We start from the raw sequence: 17,716 nt of genomic DNA on the forward strand, positions 1-17,716 counted from the left end.
GTGATTTCAAAAGTTCTTGCAATAGGTGTTAAACCTCTTTTTAGGAAGAAAAATATTTTGGAGGTTTATGCAGATAACAGCTCAAGAAATATCTAAATAACGACATGCATGCACTCAAAAGATGCGCAAAACTCAGATATATATACTAAAATTATAGGTCCTCTTTCAACCAAACAACTAAACATTGTAAAGTTACTCTTCTGCTGGTTCATTAGCTGCAATCAAAAGAACGCGCGCTTACCTTAAGAGGTCTCTCTTCGACAAGGTTTGATGAATCGTTAATACACGAATACACATCTATTTAAATATGGTAATGTATATTCAATTATGCTATAATTTCAATCTCCAATACATGGTGTTTTGCAAGACGCAGTGTTGCTTTGCTCCTCCTACAATTCAGAATACATAGGAAAATAAGGTAGATTAACAAGATGAAAGTACGGTAATACTCTGCCTTCACAGCTATTTTGGCATCAAAAGGTCCAATATCTGCACTGTATATACTTTACACTGCTCTGGATAGCATAAGCCAGAGATTTTACATATTCTACACAAACACTTCCGTTACAAGACGTATATCGTTTTTCTTTTAAATGTAAACCTCTTACACCTTAGCTCCTTTTGCTGCTTCTTTGATTTGGTCAATGGTGAAAATGCCAAAACAGTCATCATCCTTAACAGCATTTATCACTGCATAAGCAACATCATCCACACTAACAGGAGGGGTTAAAACTAAATCGGATGCTGGCAGCGAACTCAATGGCTTAGTGAAGCTTTCTGTTGCACGTAACAATTTCTCAAGAGGTTCTCCAATCAAATCTAGAGGGATCTCAAAGCCGTTAACCTTCCTCTTCCCATATATAAAGCCAGGTCTAAGAACAACACCTGTTAAATTTAAGTGAGAAATGTAAGTATCTAACCAACAAAAAATTGTGGTTGCCCTAGTTTAGAGTAAGCAACAAGCTTTGTTTTTTTCTTTTTCTTAGTAACAGTTGAAAGCACATAACTAAACTTGTCATATGGCACATAAGTTTAATCCCGTAACTTCAAGTTCTTGAGTGCTTTGAGATACTTGCTAGGAGATAAAACTCTTGAACAATGAAGAGGAGCAGGACTGATCTATTGTCCATGATTAATTGATATTCTTTCCTTTTTATTAACAAACTTGCTGCATACATGGTATTGTTGTACGCAATAATTTCAAAGAACTACACTAGGTTTCTGCAATTTAGAACAATTTGTGGAACCGTAAGCTTCAAACTTCCACGGTGCCACCAAAAAGAAGTAAACATCTTATGGAGTACCTGAGTTAGGGAATTTGGAACAAATTTCTGATTCTGCTTTTCTTTTCCCTGTGAAGTAGCCTGATTGAAGGAGGAATGATGGTAGATTGTAATCATGCACAGAAATAAATATGAACTTAGGAGTCCCTGCAAGAGTAACAAAATAAATATTGTAAGTCACATTGAACAGCTATAAATCCGACACTTGGCATGAGTAGTTATGGAGAAACAAGGGGACAATGACAAAACGATCTTGCAAATTATGCACGAAAAATAAGGTGTAAGATGAAGTGGCAAAACCTTGAGTGGGAGAGATGACAATAAGCATTGCACTTGTCTCAAATAAATGAAATTGCTTTCCTATTAGGACTGTCGGTCCATGCCACCCAATACCAGAGTAATCAACCTCGAGTTGATTCTCAAAATGGAGGATTAGCCAAAGTTAAATAGCTTTTGAGGTAATATTTTCCAAAAAAAAAAATTGGTCGGGAAGAGCACCAAAGGAGGTGAATCAATTATGAAACACTTATTTACCAATCTACAAGTACCAAAAAACTAAAAGACCCAAGAATTAAAGACTTACCAGCTTATCCTTTCTCTGTAATAGCAGCAGACTCAAAAAAATACAGAATTGACATCATACAAAAATCCTACTTTCCTTTTTTTGTTCTAATATCTGTATTTTTGCGACACTCAGGTTGGCCACTTTTTTTCCCTACATTGCCGCATTTAATGTGCGGTAATATAAGATTAGACAAGATTTGAAATGTTAACATTCTTCAGAAAATGCAAAAACACAACGATAAAATGAGAGGTCTCTTTGGTTTTATCTGTTTTATGTATACCCCCAAATGCACCGCTTCATAGGTGTGAAGCATAGTCACTGAAGGTAAAAAAGAGGACGAAGTAGACCTAAAATAACATGAAAAAAAGTTGTCTCGAAAGACATACAATCTCTAGAAATCTATGCGGGCTTAGTGAGAAAAAAAAAAGAAAAAAAAGATGGAAGCTAAACATCCATGTAGATGACGATACCAACTAGTTGGGATTAATAATTGGTCGAGATGGTAAGTTTACATTAGTTCCAACTTTTGCTGGGTCATTTTAATTTTTGTAGGTATTTGCATGTTAGTACAAAATGTAGAGAGCCTCTGTTTGAGACAATCCCATATTATTGAATATTGGAAAGAAACAAGTATAAGTGAAGCGAAATAGATCATGAAGACATAGCCAATCCCAATTAGTTTGAGATTTAGGCATCGTAATAGTTGTTTGATAGGTAAGGTAAGTTTTATTAATAAAAATAAACAGACCAACACCAAGCCAATGCAAGAGAAATGCAAAATATCTATAATAGCATTTACTTCAGCTGGTAATTGTCAGTAAGTTAGAAGCGACATGAGCGGAATTTTCTCTCTTTAATGCTTAGAAAACAAGAAATAACTTTTTAGCATCAATTTTCTCTAGCAACATATATCTGTAGCTCTGACCTAAAGTAAATAGTGGAGTCAGCCATGCCTCACACTTCATCACAGGGATGCATGACTTATCTGATTCATTATATGTTTGCAAGTTGAAGTAAAAACGAAACAGAGAAGATAAGCCCTGGAAAAATTATCAGCCACAAAAAATTTATCACTTTGACATTAAATCAAAAGCTTATGTTTATACTTTTAAAGGTCTCTTCAGCTTTACAGATTTCTTCATATAAATAAAATGAAAGCTACTGACCATATTCTTTAGCAGCATTGACAGCTACAATATTAGCTTCACCATTGATCCTCTGCATTTGTTCGTCAGAACCAAAACCTCCCAAACTTGAAACAACTGCAGTAGCCCCAACAAGTACTTCATCCCAGTTTGCATAGAAAACATCTCCTGTAGGATATCAAGATCAGATGAGTAATCTGGATTGGGTGGAAAACTATCTCATTGATATGCAAGATTTTTTTTTAGCCAAAAGTCAAAACTAGACCAAACACAGATACATCTGTTAGTTTTATTCTTTTTGTGTGTGTGTGTGTGTGGATAAAATAAAGTAATTTTAACTGGGATCCTCTTAGGAACCAAATGCAATACCTGGAAATTTAGTTTGTCAGTCTCGATTGTCAAGGTGTCTATGTTAGCTATAACATCTACTGAATTACGGTAATACCAAACTTCAAGTAGATATGACTTCAATAGGAGAGAGAGGGAAGGGGACACTGCAACAGTGTTTTGTTTGACAGGAATTCCGTAACGACCAGACGGGGCAAAACAATCCAGTACTTCTAGATTCTTGGCACTTCTTTGCTCTTGTTTGGTCCAGGATTCAGATTGTTTGAAGGAACTTTAAAACTTGGTTCTTTTGTAAATTTTCACCTATGGGCTTTGGCAAAGATTGAATATCCAGTTTTGGAAAACATGTTTTGACTTTTAGGCTAGAAAGGCATTATTCTATTCCTCTTTTTTCTGCCATCACTAGTTAATCCTCTATGTCCAAATTGTAATGCCGGATTTGATCATAGCATGAATAATAGACTATTAGATTTGTCTTTTAAATGGTGGCAAAATCAAACTCTGCTTGCCATTCATCTTTAAGGGCAAATCAATTTTTTCCTGGTGACTAGAATTTTCAAGTGACAGAGTTACTTTTTAGGAAGGTTTCTTGATTATCCTTCAGGTTCTCTTCTCTGGCCTGCCAAAAATGATCATTCACATTGTCTCGTTTCCCATTATTCATTCAAGAATAACATTGTTATCCATTCTCAATAAACTCAATGGCATTCAGCAGAGGAAGGGCTTTTCACCGATGTGACATTTTCACTTGATTTCATTGTCATTCTTCATTAAGGGTATGATGAAGAGATGAACCTGCCTGTCATCCAATTGACTTGATCCACCCATGAGCCTGTGTAAGAGGGACGACCCGACCTGTGTAGGAAATACTAAAATTTGAGAACCCATTATAGGTAAAAACAAAATAGAAGGATAGGGCAATTGTTTGGATCCTTATGAATTAACAGAAAATGTCTGTAAATAGTCAATTTAGAAATTGAAATCCCTATTGAACTGCTCAGTCAGATATTGAAAACACCTGCTCAGACTTGTGACCTCTATACCCTCTGATACTGCAGCCTTGCATATTGCAGAGCCAACAAAGCCGCTGCCTCCTATAACTACAATCTGTTGAAAAACAAAAAGAGTGAATTACATCTAGTTGCTGAAATTGAGAAAGTTGTAAATGGATTTTTATCTAAAAAGAAGATGCTTAGGTCATGAAGTAATACTCGTTCACTCTTCACATCTGCTTCAACATCAATTGCACCCGAGTTAGTATTCTCTCTAACAGCTTCAGCGTAACTGCTTTTGATACCAAATCTGCAAGAACTAAAACGAAGAGAAACATCGCTAACATATCAGGCTAGATATCTGATCAGCCAAAAGAAAATCTCAACAGTTAAAAACGCAGCAAATGTGGGGAAATCGCAAGTACAGAGAACCTTAATCCAGCTCTCAGAAAACTAGCTTAGACTTCAAAGAGTATAGTTTTTTTGTGCAGGTGTACATATCTCACTTGTGCTGTGGAAAAAAAATTAAAAAAATCAATCATGCCTAACAAGGAACTAAACATTCAAAAAATTCATCCTGAAAATGATATGCCAACATTTTGCTATGCTAAGTAATTAACAATCTGAATGATCACTCTTTTATTTCCACATTTACTTACGATATAAAGTCTTAGTTTTCTTTGTATTATTATTTTTTAAATCTGTAATTCTAACGGTATTATTTGCATTTTTCAACTTTGTTAAAATTTAGAAAACCAACTCCACATATGTGAATTTCTTTTTTTGAAACAGAACTCCACATATGCAAGTCTTGCAAAGCCTCAAAACCAGATAAAGGAAGAAGGTTATTGTATGTTTGACGGCCAGCCAAAAAGTAGTAACTATGATGAATCTTCTTAAATGAAATGGACCTTTAGAGAGCGAAATGTCTATCCCAAACTAATTTGAGATTGAACGATAGTTTGGTTCAGTGATTGGTTGATTTGGAACAACTACATTTTATGTGGACCATTTATAACTGATCAAATGGTAAATGTTTTCACTAAGATCTCTTAAAGTAAATAAATGGTGTGAAATTTGAGAAGCCTGCCCATGTAACTCTATAAGAAACTAAATTACTACTATTAGGTTAGGGGTTGAATAGTACTTCCTTTCTCTCTTCCTGAAGCAGCTTGATTTTCGTTTTTAGTCATATTATTATTCAATCAGCAAGCTCTTTTTAACAAATCAAACTATCAAAGAGTAAACTTCAGCATATGTTAGACCAAGTGCCTCGCCTTGGGGATACACATCATCATATGTTACCCCATTTATTGCTAAGGAATTCCAAGTAGAGTCAGAAAATTTGCTTGAACCATTTTATGTATCTACACCGGTTGGTGAGTCAGTTGTGGCTAGACATGTCTATAGGGGTTGTCCGGTTAAGTTATATCATCGAAACACCGTAGCCGACTTAGTGGAGTTGGAAATGGTAGACTTTGATGTAATCATGGATATGGACTGGTTGTCATCATGTTATGCTAAAGTAGGCTGTAAAACCAAAGTTGTAAGCTTCCAATTTCCCAACGAACCAGTCCTAAAATAGAAGGGCGATGCAGTAGTGCCCATGGATAGGTTTATCTCCTATCTCAAAGCCAGAAAGCTGATTTCTAAAGGGAGTATTTATCATCTAGTCCGAATTAGAGATGCAAATGCTAAGGTTGCTCGACTCTTCTAGTTGTGAATGAATTTCCAGAAGATCTTCCCACAGTCCCTATCGGGAGAGAGGGAGAATGAATTTGGAATGGATGTATTTACAGATGACCTTCCCAGAGTCCCTATCGAGAGAGAGGGAGAATGAATGTTGTTGTTGTACTTCCCGACACTAAACCAAAATCGATACCACCATATAGAATGGCTCCAACAGAGTTGAAGGAGTTAATAGCTCGGTTGAAAAATCTCTCAAATATCCTTCTATTCCTTCAAGAACTTTTGTTTTACTTTTCGTAATTTCAGGAAAATATAAATTTGATTATTAATACTTTATATAATACTAGTTATTTAATGATAAGGGTAGTGCTGAAAGAAAATACTAATAAATTTCTCTTGATTTGCTAAAATGGAGCAAGTAAAAAAGAAAAATCTATATTTTTAGTATAAAGGCCAAGTAAAATGAAAGGCTATAAATATAATAAATAAAAGATCAATTCTAAATAAAGGAATACTAACCGAGAGGGAGAGATTTGGGAATGAGTGCAACTGGGGTAAGTAGGAAACAGAGCTCTAATACTAAGAGAAATAGGAGATGTAACTTTGCAAATGGCACCTATGTTTGAGAAACAAGCCATTGTAATGTTATCTCTTCCAACAAATGAGATTTGAGAAGAATTTGTCTATCACTGAAATAATTGAAAAGCAAAGAGCCAATACTTGAACTTCACCAAAATGCCTTTCCCAAACTTGGTCCCTGTTTTGCTACATTTATGGTGAGGTGGGGGATGGGGGCTAATGGTTGAGTGGTAGATTTGATGAATTCATATTTTTCTGAAAAAACAAGACGATTTTTTAATTTCTCTTCATTGTTTGAAAACAGAAAAAATCAAAGAAAAAGTGTCAGATAAAAATATGCAATTATGGGATTAGATTTTGGAAAGATCGATTGGCTCTTTGCAAAGCATGACATTAATTCACGTTTGTACAATCTTGAAAGTTCTTATTTTGATAATAAAAGATTTTTTTTTTTTTTTCTTTAATTTTTTAACTTGTGATTTAGCATAACTTGTTGAGAATAAAATTTGTTTGGTCATTTAAATTCGTATAATTGAAAGTTAGAATAAAATTAACTCACATCCTCCTAAATTTTTAATCATAACCCAACAACGAACAAATAATTTTGATATTTTATTAATTGTTCGAAAGATATCTATGATATATTATATCATAGAGAAAACGTGAAAGATAATGGTTTAAATTCATTTGCTTTAAAATTTGGAGTATATAATTATTTGTTAACTTCGTCTTTTCTTTCCTTTCAAAAAATTATTTAAAATTCAAAACAAATCAAGTATGAATTTCTTTTTTTGGTAATTAACAATTTTATCCTTGTTGAACAAAACATATACAAGTCTATTCATCCTTTTTTTTGTGCTGGCCTACAACATCTTTTTTTTTTATTTTTATTTTTTATTTTTAGAGTCACAATCAAATAGACAGTTTTTGTTGGGCAAAACTTCATTTCAACTTTTACAAGAATACTTTGGGACATAAGTAAAAGGAACTAAATATATCTCGGTAAATCTGTATGAGCAACATGATATGAGGGAAAAGATTAATTATGTGGCATTATTCATTGGTTTGTAACCATCATATAGCAGAAACTAAAAAGTATGGACGTTGAGCTAAACTTATTTGATGATGTTTCATTCGTCGTTGTTAAATCTTATAGTAGTTATTTACATATTAATTTATATCTTACTTGAGCTAATTTGCCCAATCCACTTTTTTTTTTGTCTTTCATTGTCAAATTATCATGGTCGATGATGTTAATTAGGGTTTGCGTTAATTTCAATCATCTTTTCTATCAAGGGTCATTTGAATTTTTTGTAATTGTATTTTCTTGAAAATGATTTATTCAGCGGACCCCTAAAAAAAGATACCGAAAAGTGTTCTTTGTGGAAAAAGAACATTCATACAATATAAGCCACAAACAAAGTATCCTTTTTCTTGGAGATGAAGTTTTGCACCTATATAAATTGAGGATATTCCATAGTTTTCAAACAAAATATTCCATGGAGAGAACAAATAAGAATGAGGACAAAAGATCCCCCTGTAGCCCTTTTTTAGCCTTGAAACGTTTTTGTTTATGGGAAGATTTTTCTCTTAAAAGGTTTTATGCTTTTATATTTTTGTTTACAATTTTTTTTTTTTTTTTTTTTTGAGTATCAAATAGATCAGCTTTTGATCAAATTTCATATACTTTGGGACATAATATAAATATATCTGTAAATTTGTTTTAGAGGGAAAAGATTAATGTGGCATTTCCATTGGTTTGTAAACATCATATAGCACAAATAAATTATCGTCATTTTGAGGTTTGTTAATTCTTAAAGTAGTTATTTACGTATTAATTTATATCGAGATCCCAACGTTTTTTTTTTTTTTTTTGTCTTTAAGTCAAACTTGTTTGAATTTCACCATAGTTGTGTAGCTTCATTAATCCTCGTTGATTTTTTGTAGAAACTATTTGCATATTAATTGATATCTTATTTTTTTTATGGGGAGATTTTTCTCTCAAAAGGTTTTATGCTTTTATGTTATCTTGATCCCCAAATTCTTCTACATGTTTTTTGTTGTCATCGATTTGTCATGTTTCTACATGTCTTCAATTGTCGTGTTTCTTGTGTTGCTTTATTTTTCATACGAATCTTTACCTCTCTCTCTTTGATCTTTTAGTGATCGAAATAAGACAATATGAATGCATGTGTCCGCTAGTCTACATGTGTTCGCTAGTCTACCGTTCTCTCTCTATCTTTTAATGATTTGGCTCACCGGTATCTTAGTATCACTCATAAAAAAAGAAACGATATATTATAGTCGACCCCCAACTCGTTGAAGCCAGACAAAGTTAATTTTTGGCGCTTAAATTCACACGTGTTCTGAAGGATATTCAAGATAACACAAAATAAAAGGGGTTGATATAAAATGATAAATGCACAATCTCACAAAAGTCCAATGATAATTCAATAATAATACGCAGTATCACTTATAAAGTATGAAGAAAGAGAGGTATTCCAAGTTGGGTTTTTTTTTTTTTATGATGTAAATGGTTAAAATGGATATAAATTCATAGAAAAACTGAATTCAAATTTCAACAAAAAAAAAGTTGATTTCTTTTTATCTCACTATTTAGTTTTTGGAGGACAAAGTTATTCGATGTACTGGTTAAAGGTAACATGGACATGAAATAATTGAGTCACGCACAAATCGACACTTTCAACTAGCACGAATGGAAATTGTTGACCACACTAGTTCACAACACAAAAGTTATTCGGTAATAATTAAATTTTGTTGCTATAATATTGTATCTTGTCTTTATCAATACAATCTTGGATTTATAATAACATTTTTTTTTTTTGCTTAGATTGATTGTATCGTACTGTATTTGTAGTAACGATACAATACAATACAATGAGTAACAACGTTCCAAACACGATGTTAATTATTTTATGAGCACTTGTTAGATTCTAATAGTACAGATATCGAATAAATTATATTCTAAAAAAGTAAACAGATAAATAGATAGAAATCACCTCATTTTTTTAAAAATTAATATCGTGATTTAAGTTCAAATTTTCAATATAGAATCTATCTCAACAAAGAAATAAGGGAATTCCAGTCTCTCCGTTCTGCTTATTCCGCTACTCCCACTAATCTCAAGGTCACCCTTCGATTTCTGTGCACCAATTTACATACATAACTTTCAAATCTATACACTTAGTTTCAGTTTACATATAATAATATTGTTTTTCCGCAACAGATCATTGATCTATATGTCGTGTTTGCGATCTTCACTGCCTTAATTCAGGTATTTACTTAACAAGTTTGCTGTTATTGATCTATTTGATTTTGATGTCTCCATGGGGTTAATCTTATTGCTATAGATCTATGATTACTATGTTGTTACTTTGGTTGTCTTGGTAAAACTTTGGATGATCCACTTTCTCTGATAAGCTGTTTAACTTTTTATTGGCATTTGAAATTTTAATTGAAAATGCATGTAATGGGATGCACCCAAGGGTGTGATCTAGTGGTCAATCAAGTGGACGAGAACTATGGGTCTTGGTCAAATCCCAGCGCTGACAAAAACACTAAGCGATTTCTTCCCATTTGTCTAAGCATTGGTGGATAGAGATTGGTATCCCGGGGAATTAGTCAATATATGCAAGTTATGTGATTTGAATACGGATGGCTTAATGATGTCAGTTCAAGCATTACCTAGCTTAATTTGATCTTGGTGTTGTCTTTGGTTTCATTGACCATCTGATGATTAGAGGTATAATTTTTTATTGCTACTGGCACCAGTGGCTGAGGCATAAGTTTTTTGGGGGAGGAGGAAGTATTACAAGGAGATATTGAGGGTTGGGGGGTGGGGAGGGGTATTATGTTTTAGTGTTTTAGGTTTCTCTCTAATAAGGGGTTGTTTGGTACAATTAGGGGTGTCAAATGTGCGGGTTGGGCTGAGATTGGGCAAGTCAAAATGGGCTGAGTTAATAAATGGGTTGGGCTAAGATTGACTCAAAAGTTATTTGGCTGAAATTAGTTGGGCTGAAATGGGCTAAAAATGGGTTGGGTCATGACCCGCCCAACGTGACCCAATTTTTTTGAAGGGTCTATTTTCTAGATGTTATAGATGATGAATCAATTTCTTTTATATGACTGTCACTTTATCTTTGTTAGTGCAAAAACAGTTTCCGTGGAAAATATTTTCTAGAAATACATTTTTCATGGAAAATATTTTTGAGGAAAACAGTTTCCGTGGAAAATATTTTCGAGAAAAAACATTTTTCGTGGAAAATATTTTCCTTCACCCCAAGCTCATAAGATACTTGATACAAGAAAAGTGAATACATAGAAAAAAATTAAGTAAATCTCAAGCAATAAACCCAAATTAAAGTAAATCTTAAAAATGGGCTAGTATTGGGCTAAATTGGAGATCACTTTAAAATGGATTATGTTGGTTGGGCTTAAATCAGCCCAATATGAAATTATCTTGAGCCCAACCCATAAAATTTTGGGCGGGTTGGATGGGCCATCAACTTTTGGGCTATGGTTGACACCCCTAGGTACAATGGTGGGATATCCCATGGAATTAGTTATCCCACCATTTTAGTATATAAGTTATTCCGGGATTAGTTAAAACCTCGAACCAAACATGGGATAAAGTTAATCCCAAATCTTATCCCGGGATTATTATCCTTATCCCATGTATCAAATGACCCCTAAGAGTTCAGAATATTAAGGGGTAAAATTAGGGGTGTCAAATATGGTCCAAAAATTGATGGCCCGCCCAACCAGCCAAAAATTTTATGAGTTGGGCACAAGATATTTGCATTGGGTTGATTTTTAGCCCAACCCAACATAACCTTTTTTAAAGTGATCTCCAATTTAGCCTAATTCTAGTCTATTTTAAAGATTTACTTTAATTTTTTTTTTTTGAAACTGATCAACTATTACTTTAATTTTCTCTATGTATTCACTCTTCTTGTATCATGGATCTTATAAGTTTAAGGTGTGTTTGATACGAAGGGAAATATTTTCCCTAGAAAAAAAATTCCATGGAAAAATGTTTTTTGTAGAAATTATTTTCCAAAGAAATTTTTTTTCTAGAAAAAACATTTTTCCGTGGAAAGTGTTTTTTCTAGAAAAAATTTCCCTTCAACAAAGTTGGGTCAAGTTGGGCGGGTCATGACCCAGCCCATTTCAGCCCAAGTAACTTTTGGACTAATGTTAACCCAACCCATTTATTAGCTCAGCCCACTTTGACTTGTCCAAATTCAGCCTAACTTGCCCATTTGGCACCCTTAGGTAAAATTACCAAAAATAATATTATGGGGTAAAATTCTAAAATGTGAAAGCTAGGGAGGGTGGCTGCACCATAAAATCCACCAGGTATGATAGTTGAGCTTACCGTTCTGCAGTTCGCAGGAAAAGGTATAGGAATTTCTTTTCGGGATGATACTGGTACTTTGACGTCCTCTATGCTGTTTTATCTGGCTAATATGTTTGTTGAGGCTTTGTTAGAGAGTGGGTATTTAAGGTCATTAGAGAAAGCCAGCCTAGACACACAATCATCAAATGACATAAGATTTGGTACTTTGACTTCCTCTATGCTGTTTTATCTGGCTAATATGTTTGTTGAGGCTTTGTTAGAGAGTGGGTATTTAAGGTCGTTAGAGAAAGCCAGCCTAGACGCACAATCATCAAATGACATAAGATTTGAGATTACATGTATAAGTGCGAGTCTGCAAGACAATCAATGATTGAATTAGTGTTTCCGCTGCTGTAAATTTCAGGAACTACAATTATTTCTATTACTAAAAACAAGGTTTTTACCTACTCTTGGAACTTAGTTCTTCGGTTTGAACGTTGAAGAGAAGGGGTAGAGACGATGCCAACTGGGGGGGGGGGGGGAGGGTGCTTTCCTTTCCAACTCTTTTGTGAAGTAATACAACAATAACATACCCAGTGAAATCCCGCAATGTGGGGTCCGGGGCAACTACTGTGAAGTAATATGGATCTTTTAAAACTTTGCTTTATAAGCTTTTCAAGATACTCTGTGAGAATCTTTATGGTGTGAGACACGGTTAAAACCATTAATTTGTACCATAGGACATTCACTATTTCATTATATCTTCTTTTTTCTTTTTTAATTTGTTGGTGGAACGTCAATGCAATATAATGCATCTGTTGATTCATATACATATTTTTAAATGACTCTGACTTCTTCATTAGTGATTCACAATCAGTAGCGTTCTATTGCCACCAAGGCTTTCGTTCAATGTTAAGGACGTAGCGTAATATGTGTTGGCTGGGTGCACGCCACGAGTTCGAACCTTGCCACTTACACGAAGTCTGGATTTAAGCGGGGCAAGGTAGATGTGCGAACCATAACCCCTTGAGTTTTGAACCTGTGGGTCAACTGAGGTTGGGCCAACTAACTTGAATGGGATTTTCTTGGTGTAAGAAAATAGTGATGTTTTATTGTCTTTTGCCGGTTTGAAATTCTCCCTGTGCTACTGGCAAAACTAATATTTTATTCACTTAAAAGATTAACTCTGCTACTGACACGAAACTTGGTATTTAAGTGAGAGCAGGGTAATGGGAAGGACTCATACTCCTCCAAGTTTCTAACCTGGCTTAACATCTAAGGGGTTATTTCTCAGTCAAAAGAAGCTAATCTATGCCCTTAAGAATAGCTTATAAAGTAAATGATTTTTTTCTGCATTTGATGATTAGAGGAAATTGATCTCGTTTCCTGAGTTCGGTTGTCAGTAAAGAAGAATCAAATTCAATCCTATCAATTGTGCAAACAGCACCAATAAGGTTAGATAATATTTATTTTGAGAATCTGTCATTTTGGTTTGTACTGAATCATTAGCCTAATCAGAGCAAATATGGGAGGTCTAGTAGGCTCACTATTCCCTTTGTTCCAATGAAGATTCATTTGGTTTGTGTCAATTCTGTCATGACTTCCCAGTTCCAACTTAGAAGTCTGCCGACATGGTAGGTGACTACCTCTCATGGATTTTCCTATTAGTATTATCTATTAGCTACTGTCCTATTCCTCTAATCCTCTTTTGTATATATCAAATTATTATTAATAAGACCACAAGACAGTATCACGGTTCAAGAGTATGTTTTTACAATAAACCTCCAAAAAATTCCGTCCAACTTCGGTGCTATATAAAATATCCTTTTTTCAGTAAATAAAATGGAAATAAAGGTCTATTGCATCTTCATAATAGACCCTCTATTGCTACGGAAGTTATTCCATTCCTTTATCTCCATATCTACCAAAAGACACAGAGGTGAAGCTACTCTACATGTCCTTCCTAGCATCTATTTTCAGGTCTCCGCCTCTTCAATGCTTCCGTCAGAGTCGCAGGATTAGGCTGATATTTGACACAGGATGCACCAAAATAGTTCCATTGTGAACTAATTATAACCATCTCCCTCTCAAGCTTCTGCTGTAAAAGATGGCTTTGTATGCTGCATACCATGTGAAGAAAGTTACTTTCTTTGGTACGTTTTACTCCCATACTGATTTTTAATGTGCGTTAAATCAGCAACTGTGAAAAGACAAGCATAATACAATTGATCTTTTCCACATTACTCTATCTGCTTCCCAAAGCAGCTATGTTTTTTTTTTAAAAGTTATCTACATCGACCTATTTCCACTGTTCTATGTATCTCCTAAAAAGTAAATTTGTCATTACTTGGCTCCCTTCTCTTCTGAGGAGTTCTGCTACTGATGCTTCTTTGTCAGTTGTGACAAATATAATCGGGCAAGCTTATTTTTGTTGGATCCCAATACCATGCATCCAATCAAAATTGGATTTGGTTGCATATTCTTACCATAAAACCGATTAATTTGGAAAATCCAGTCCTTCCCTTCATGTTTCCTCTCTGTAAGCTCATCTATTACGACGTAGTACCTCCCGAACTATCGATTTTGACGACACCAGCATCTAGTAACAATCACCTTCATTCATAATGTATCCATTTGACTCGAACATCTCTACTATTTTTCCGGAAAAGATTAAATATTACTCAGGCCACCCAACTCTAGAGGGCCTATCACCTTGTCCTATTCTGCGAATGATATCATTTCTCTTCCTTAGTATCATATCATAAGAAATCTCTCATTAATTTTTTTGCTTTATTTTTCCAACTGTGAGGGATAGTGAATAAGGACATAAAATGAGGGTACAGGTACATGTCGACTTCATAAGGGTCTTTCCTCCTGCTAAATACTGCAGTTTCCACCTGTTCAATCTGTTTTCAATCTTGTTGAATCACTGGTTGCCAGAGTTCAGTATCGTTAACTATTTTTATCCCATATGCCTGTGTTAACCCTTGATCATAACAAACAATTACATGACTCCTGTGAAACATGCTAGTCCAGCTCCTATAAGCCCAATGGTGCCACACCACATCTTTTACCTGCTACCTGCAACTTTCTGCTCTTTTGCAGTGATGGACAATAAGGATTGGGCAAACTACCCTTCTGCTAAATATAGTGCATGCAAAATCGAAAATGACGACCAAAAACGCTGTTAGATAATCACAGGCCAAGGCGATCCCCCCCCCCCACCCCCCCCACCCCCCCACACACACACACACTCTCAGAGCATTTTTGCATAAAAAGCTTATCCATGCACCTATTTTGCAAAATTCTCATATTTAGATGCCGATTACAGTTTGTATTGTTTCCATTTTCCAAGGAGCACTCCTTTTACACAAGTTGCTATTTTCTTTTTCTTTGTTATCCTATTCTTCCTAAGGTCTTATCTCTGTGATGCTTAATTATTTGTGAACACCAAGCTGTGTGAGAGGATCATTTCCTGTAATTTGTTATTTGAATGTGCTTTTTTATGAGAAGGCGAATATAATGTGCCACTCTCATAAGGCAGCAATTTGCCTGTGTAAATAGCTCCTCTGCTAATTCATTTGTTGCCAATTTGAAGAGTAAAGACATGATTCAGTGTTTGAGAATTAAGATATCGTTGCTTGATTTGTTTAATCCATCTGGTTGATGGTTGACATAGTTTTCACTTATACTGGCAATAATCAGGTGGTATACATGGCTCTTGTTGGATCTTTCCCATTCAACTCTTTTCTGTCTGGGGTGCTTTCTTGTATTGGTACAGCAGTCCTTGCTGGTGAGCTAATTAGTCTATATAGATACACTCCATTTTATGAAAATTTTGATTTCAACTGATTGATTAGTCATCTTTCTTGCAGTTTGTCTTCGGATCCAAGTAAACAAAGAAAACAAGGAATTCAAGGTAAGCATTCTTGGGATAGGATCTCTCATTTTACAATTTTACCTTGAATCTCCCCTCTACTTTAGTTGTGTTAAAAGATGTTGCGAAGTTGTAGATTAACAAGGAATCTGTAGCATATTCGGCACTTCTAGTTATGCGGTTTCCTCATAGAAGAAGAGAAACATAAAGAGAGATAAAAATGAGGCAGCTGGCCTTATGTTTGTTCTTTCCGTTCAAATTACTAGTGCTTACAGGGTATGTCAATGATTCTCATCACTTGATATTTGTCCATTGCAGGATTTGCCTCCAGAACGTGCTTTTGCAGATTTTATTCTCTGCAATTTAGTGCTCCATTTGGTGATCATGAACTTTCTTGGCTAGATTGAGGCACCAAACCTCGAAAATATGTTGCTTTTACAAATCTTGGTGATTTATATGTAAGAACAATATTGAGTTATTCCTAAGGATTTTGTTAGGCCTTTAGAAATATTAAGCTTCTCATGCATGACACTATATCATTTGTGAATCTTATAAGAGTATCAGTGAAGTAGACAAAGTTTGGCCCTTTTGAGTTCTATACCAAAAGAGAAACGGACTTTTTCGGTATCAAATTTCTTTTGCTTTTTTCTTTCCAAGTGGACCGAAAAGGTGGCACCAGTAGCCTGAACGTGTAGAAGATTCTAACACATGATCATGAACTATGTGTGCATATCCTAGGCAGATTCCTCATAAATACTCTATAGAGAGGAACTTTATGAGTCATTCTTTTATTGGTATTTTTTATATCACTATAATGTGGCTAATTCAATTGGGTACTTGATGATGTTGACTGGCAACAATGTAGTGGGTAGACCGGTGTTTAAATTTCAGCAGAGACAAATGCTAGGTATTTTCTTTTCATGTACCTAAGCTTTGGTGGCCAAAGTAACTCGATACCTCGGTTTCCCTTGTTCATTTGAGGAATTTCATTGCTTCTGGTAATAGAAAATTGACCACGAACTATTGCTGTCTTTCTAGGACTTGCGTGTGTTTCCATACAGGTCCTATTGGAATTGATCTGTCTGAGAAAGACAATTGACCATAGTTTTTAATCATTTAATTGGCCAAGCCTATATGTTTCTTGCAGTAGTGATTCTGTAGTAGTAATCACCGAGGTTCTTTATAGTCTGTTAGTTTCCATTAATCATGTACAGATTTTTCAACATCATGTTGCTCAGTTCTCGCACAGAAATTTCTTCACTTCCAATAGAGTTTTTTTTTTTTTCCTTTCTAAAAGGAGTTTCCATGACTTTAGCATCTCTTAGATATGCAATATAAATTTGCCTGCCTGCGTGTTCTCTTAGGTTGCCAGTTGTCATGTGTCCGCTGCTGAATTAATAGTAACTATCTTGCATTTTCTCTTATTTTTTGTTTTTAACTTCTATATTCCCCCACTTGATGGGTTAATTTTATGAAAGGTCATCGATTAAAAGGTTTTTGCAGCAAAGTCATAACTAGTTTTATAAAAAAAAAAAAAGACGTCTTATATTAAGCATAAATTGAAAATCGTTCAATCCGGTGACATAAATTACAACTAAGTTGTCACATAACATAAGATAAAATTGCTAAATAAGCAATGTCATATCGTCAACACGTAGTTAAATTAGTAAATTCAATTTTTATATCTTATGCTCGCGGATAAACTTTAGCTTCCAGTCTAAAGGGGTGGGGTGGAGAAATATTTAGCTTAAATGGATGGGGAGAAAATTGAGAAAGTGGTGGCACGTGAGTTATGTCGTTGATTGTTTTGTAGTGCTAATAACATGGGAGTTCTTATTTGGCAATTGACATTTTAGTTGTTATTTTTGACGCCAGATAG

At 34.7% G+C, this 17,716-nt stretch overlaps 2 protein-coding genes across 2 annotated transcripts; one reads left to right on the plus strand and one right to left on the minus strand.

Annotated features, from left to right (window-relative positions):
* Positions 1-465: 465 nt before the first annotated feature.
* LOC132030139 (uncharacterized protein At1g32220, chloroplastic) lies at positions 466-6,781 on the minus strand. Its single transcript, XM_059419640.1, has 7 exons — positions 6,542-6,781; positions 4,553-4,652; positions 4,360-4,448; positions 4,141-4,196; positions 3,015-3,161; positions 1,305-1,430; positions 466-885 (listed from the first exon to the last, which is right to left on the minus strand). The coding sequence occupies exons 1-7, from the start codon at positions 6,658-6,660 to the stop codon at positions 605-607; spliced, it is 918 nt and encodes a 305-aa protein (XP_059275623.1). The 5' UTR covers positions 6,661-6,781; the 3' UTR covers positions 466-604.
* Positions 6,782-9,083: 2,302 nt separating this feature from the next.
* Positions 9,084-16,423, plus strand: LOC132031749 (dolichyl-diphosphooligosaccharide--protein glycosyltransferase subunit DAD1). Its single transcript, XM_059421665.1, has 6 exons — positions 9,084-9,097; positions 9,674-9,749; positions 9,849-9,896; positions 15,666-15,753; positions 15,836-15,879; positions 16,156-16,423. Exons 1-6 carry the CDS (start codon positions 9,084-9,086, stop codon positions 16,237-16,239), a joined length of 354 nt encoding a protein of 117 aa, XP_059277648.1. The 3' UTR covers positions 16,240-16,423.
* Positions 16,424-17,716: the final 1,293 nt, after the last annotated feature.

The sequence above is a fragment of the Lycium ferocissimum genome, chromosome 9, assembly GCF_029784015.1.
Source record: "Lycium ferocissimum isolate CSIRO_LF1 chromosome 9, AGI_CSIRO_Lferr_CH_V1, whole genome shotgun sequence".
Classification (NCBI taxonomy): domain Eukaryota; kingdom Viridiplantae; phylum Streptophyta; class Magnoliopsida; order Solanales; family Solanaceae; genus Lycium; species Lycium ferocissimum.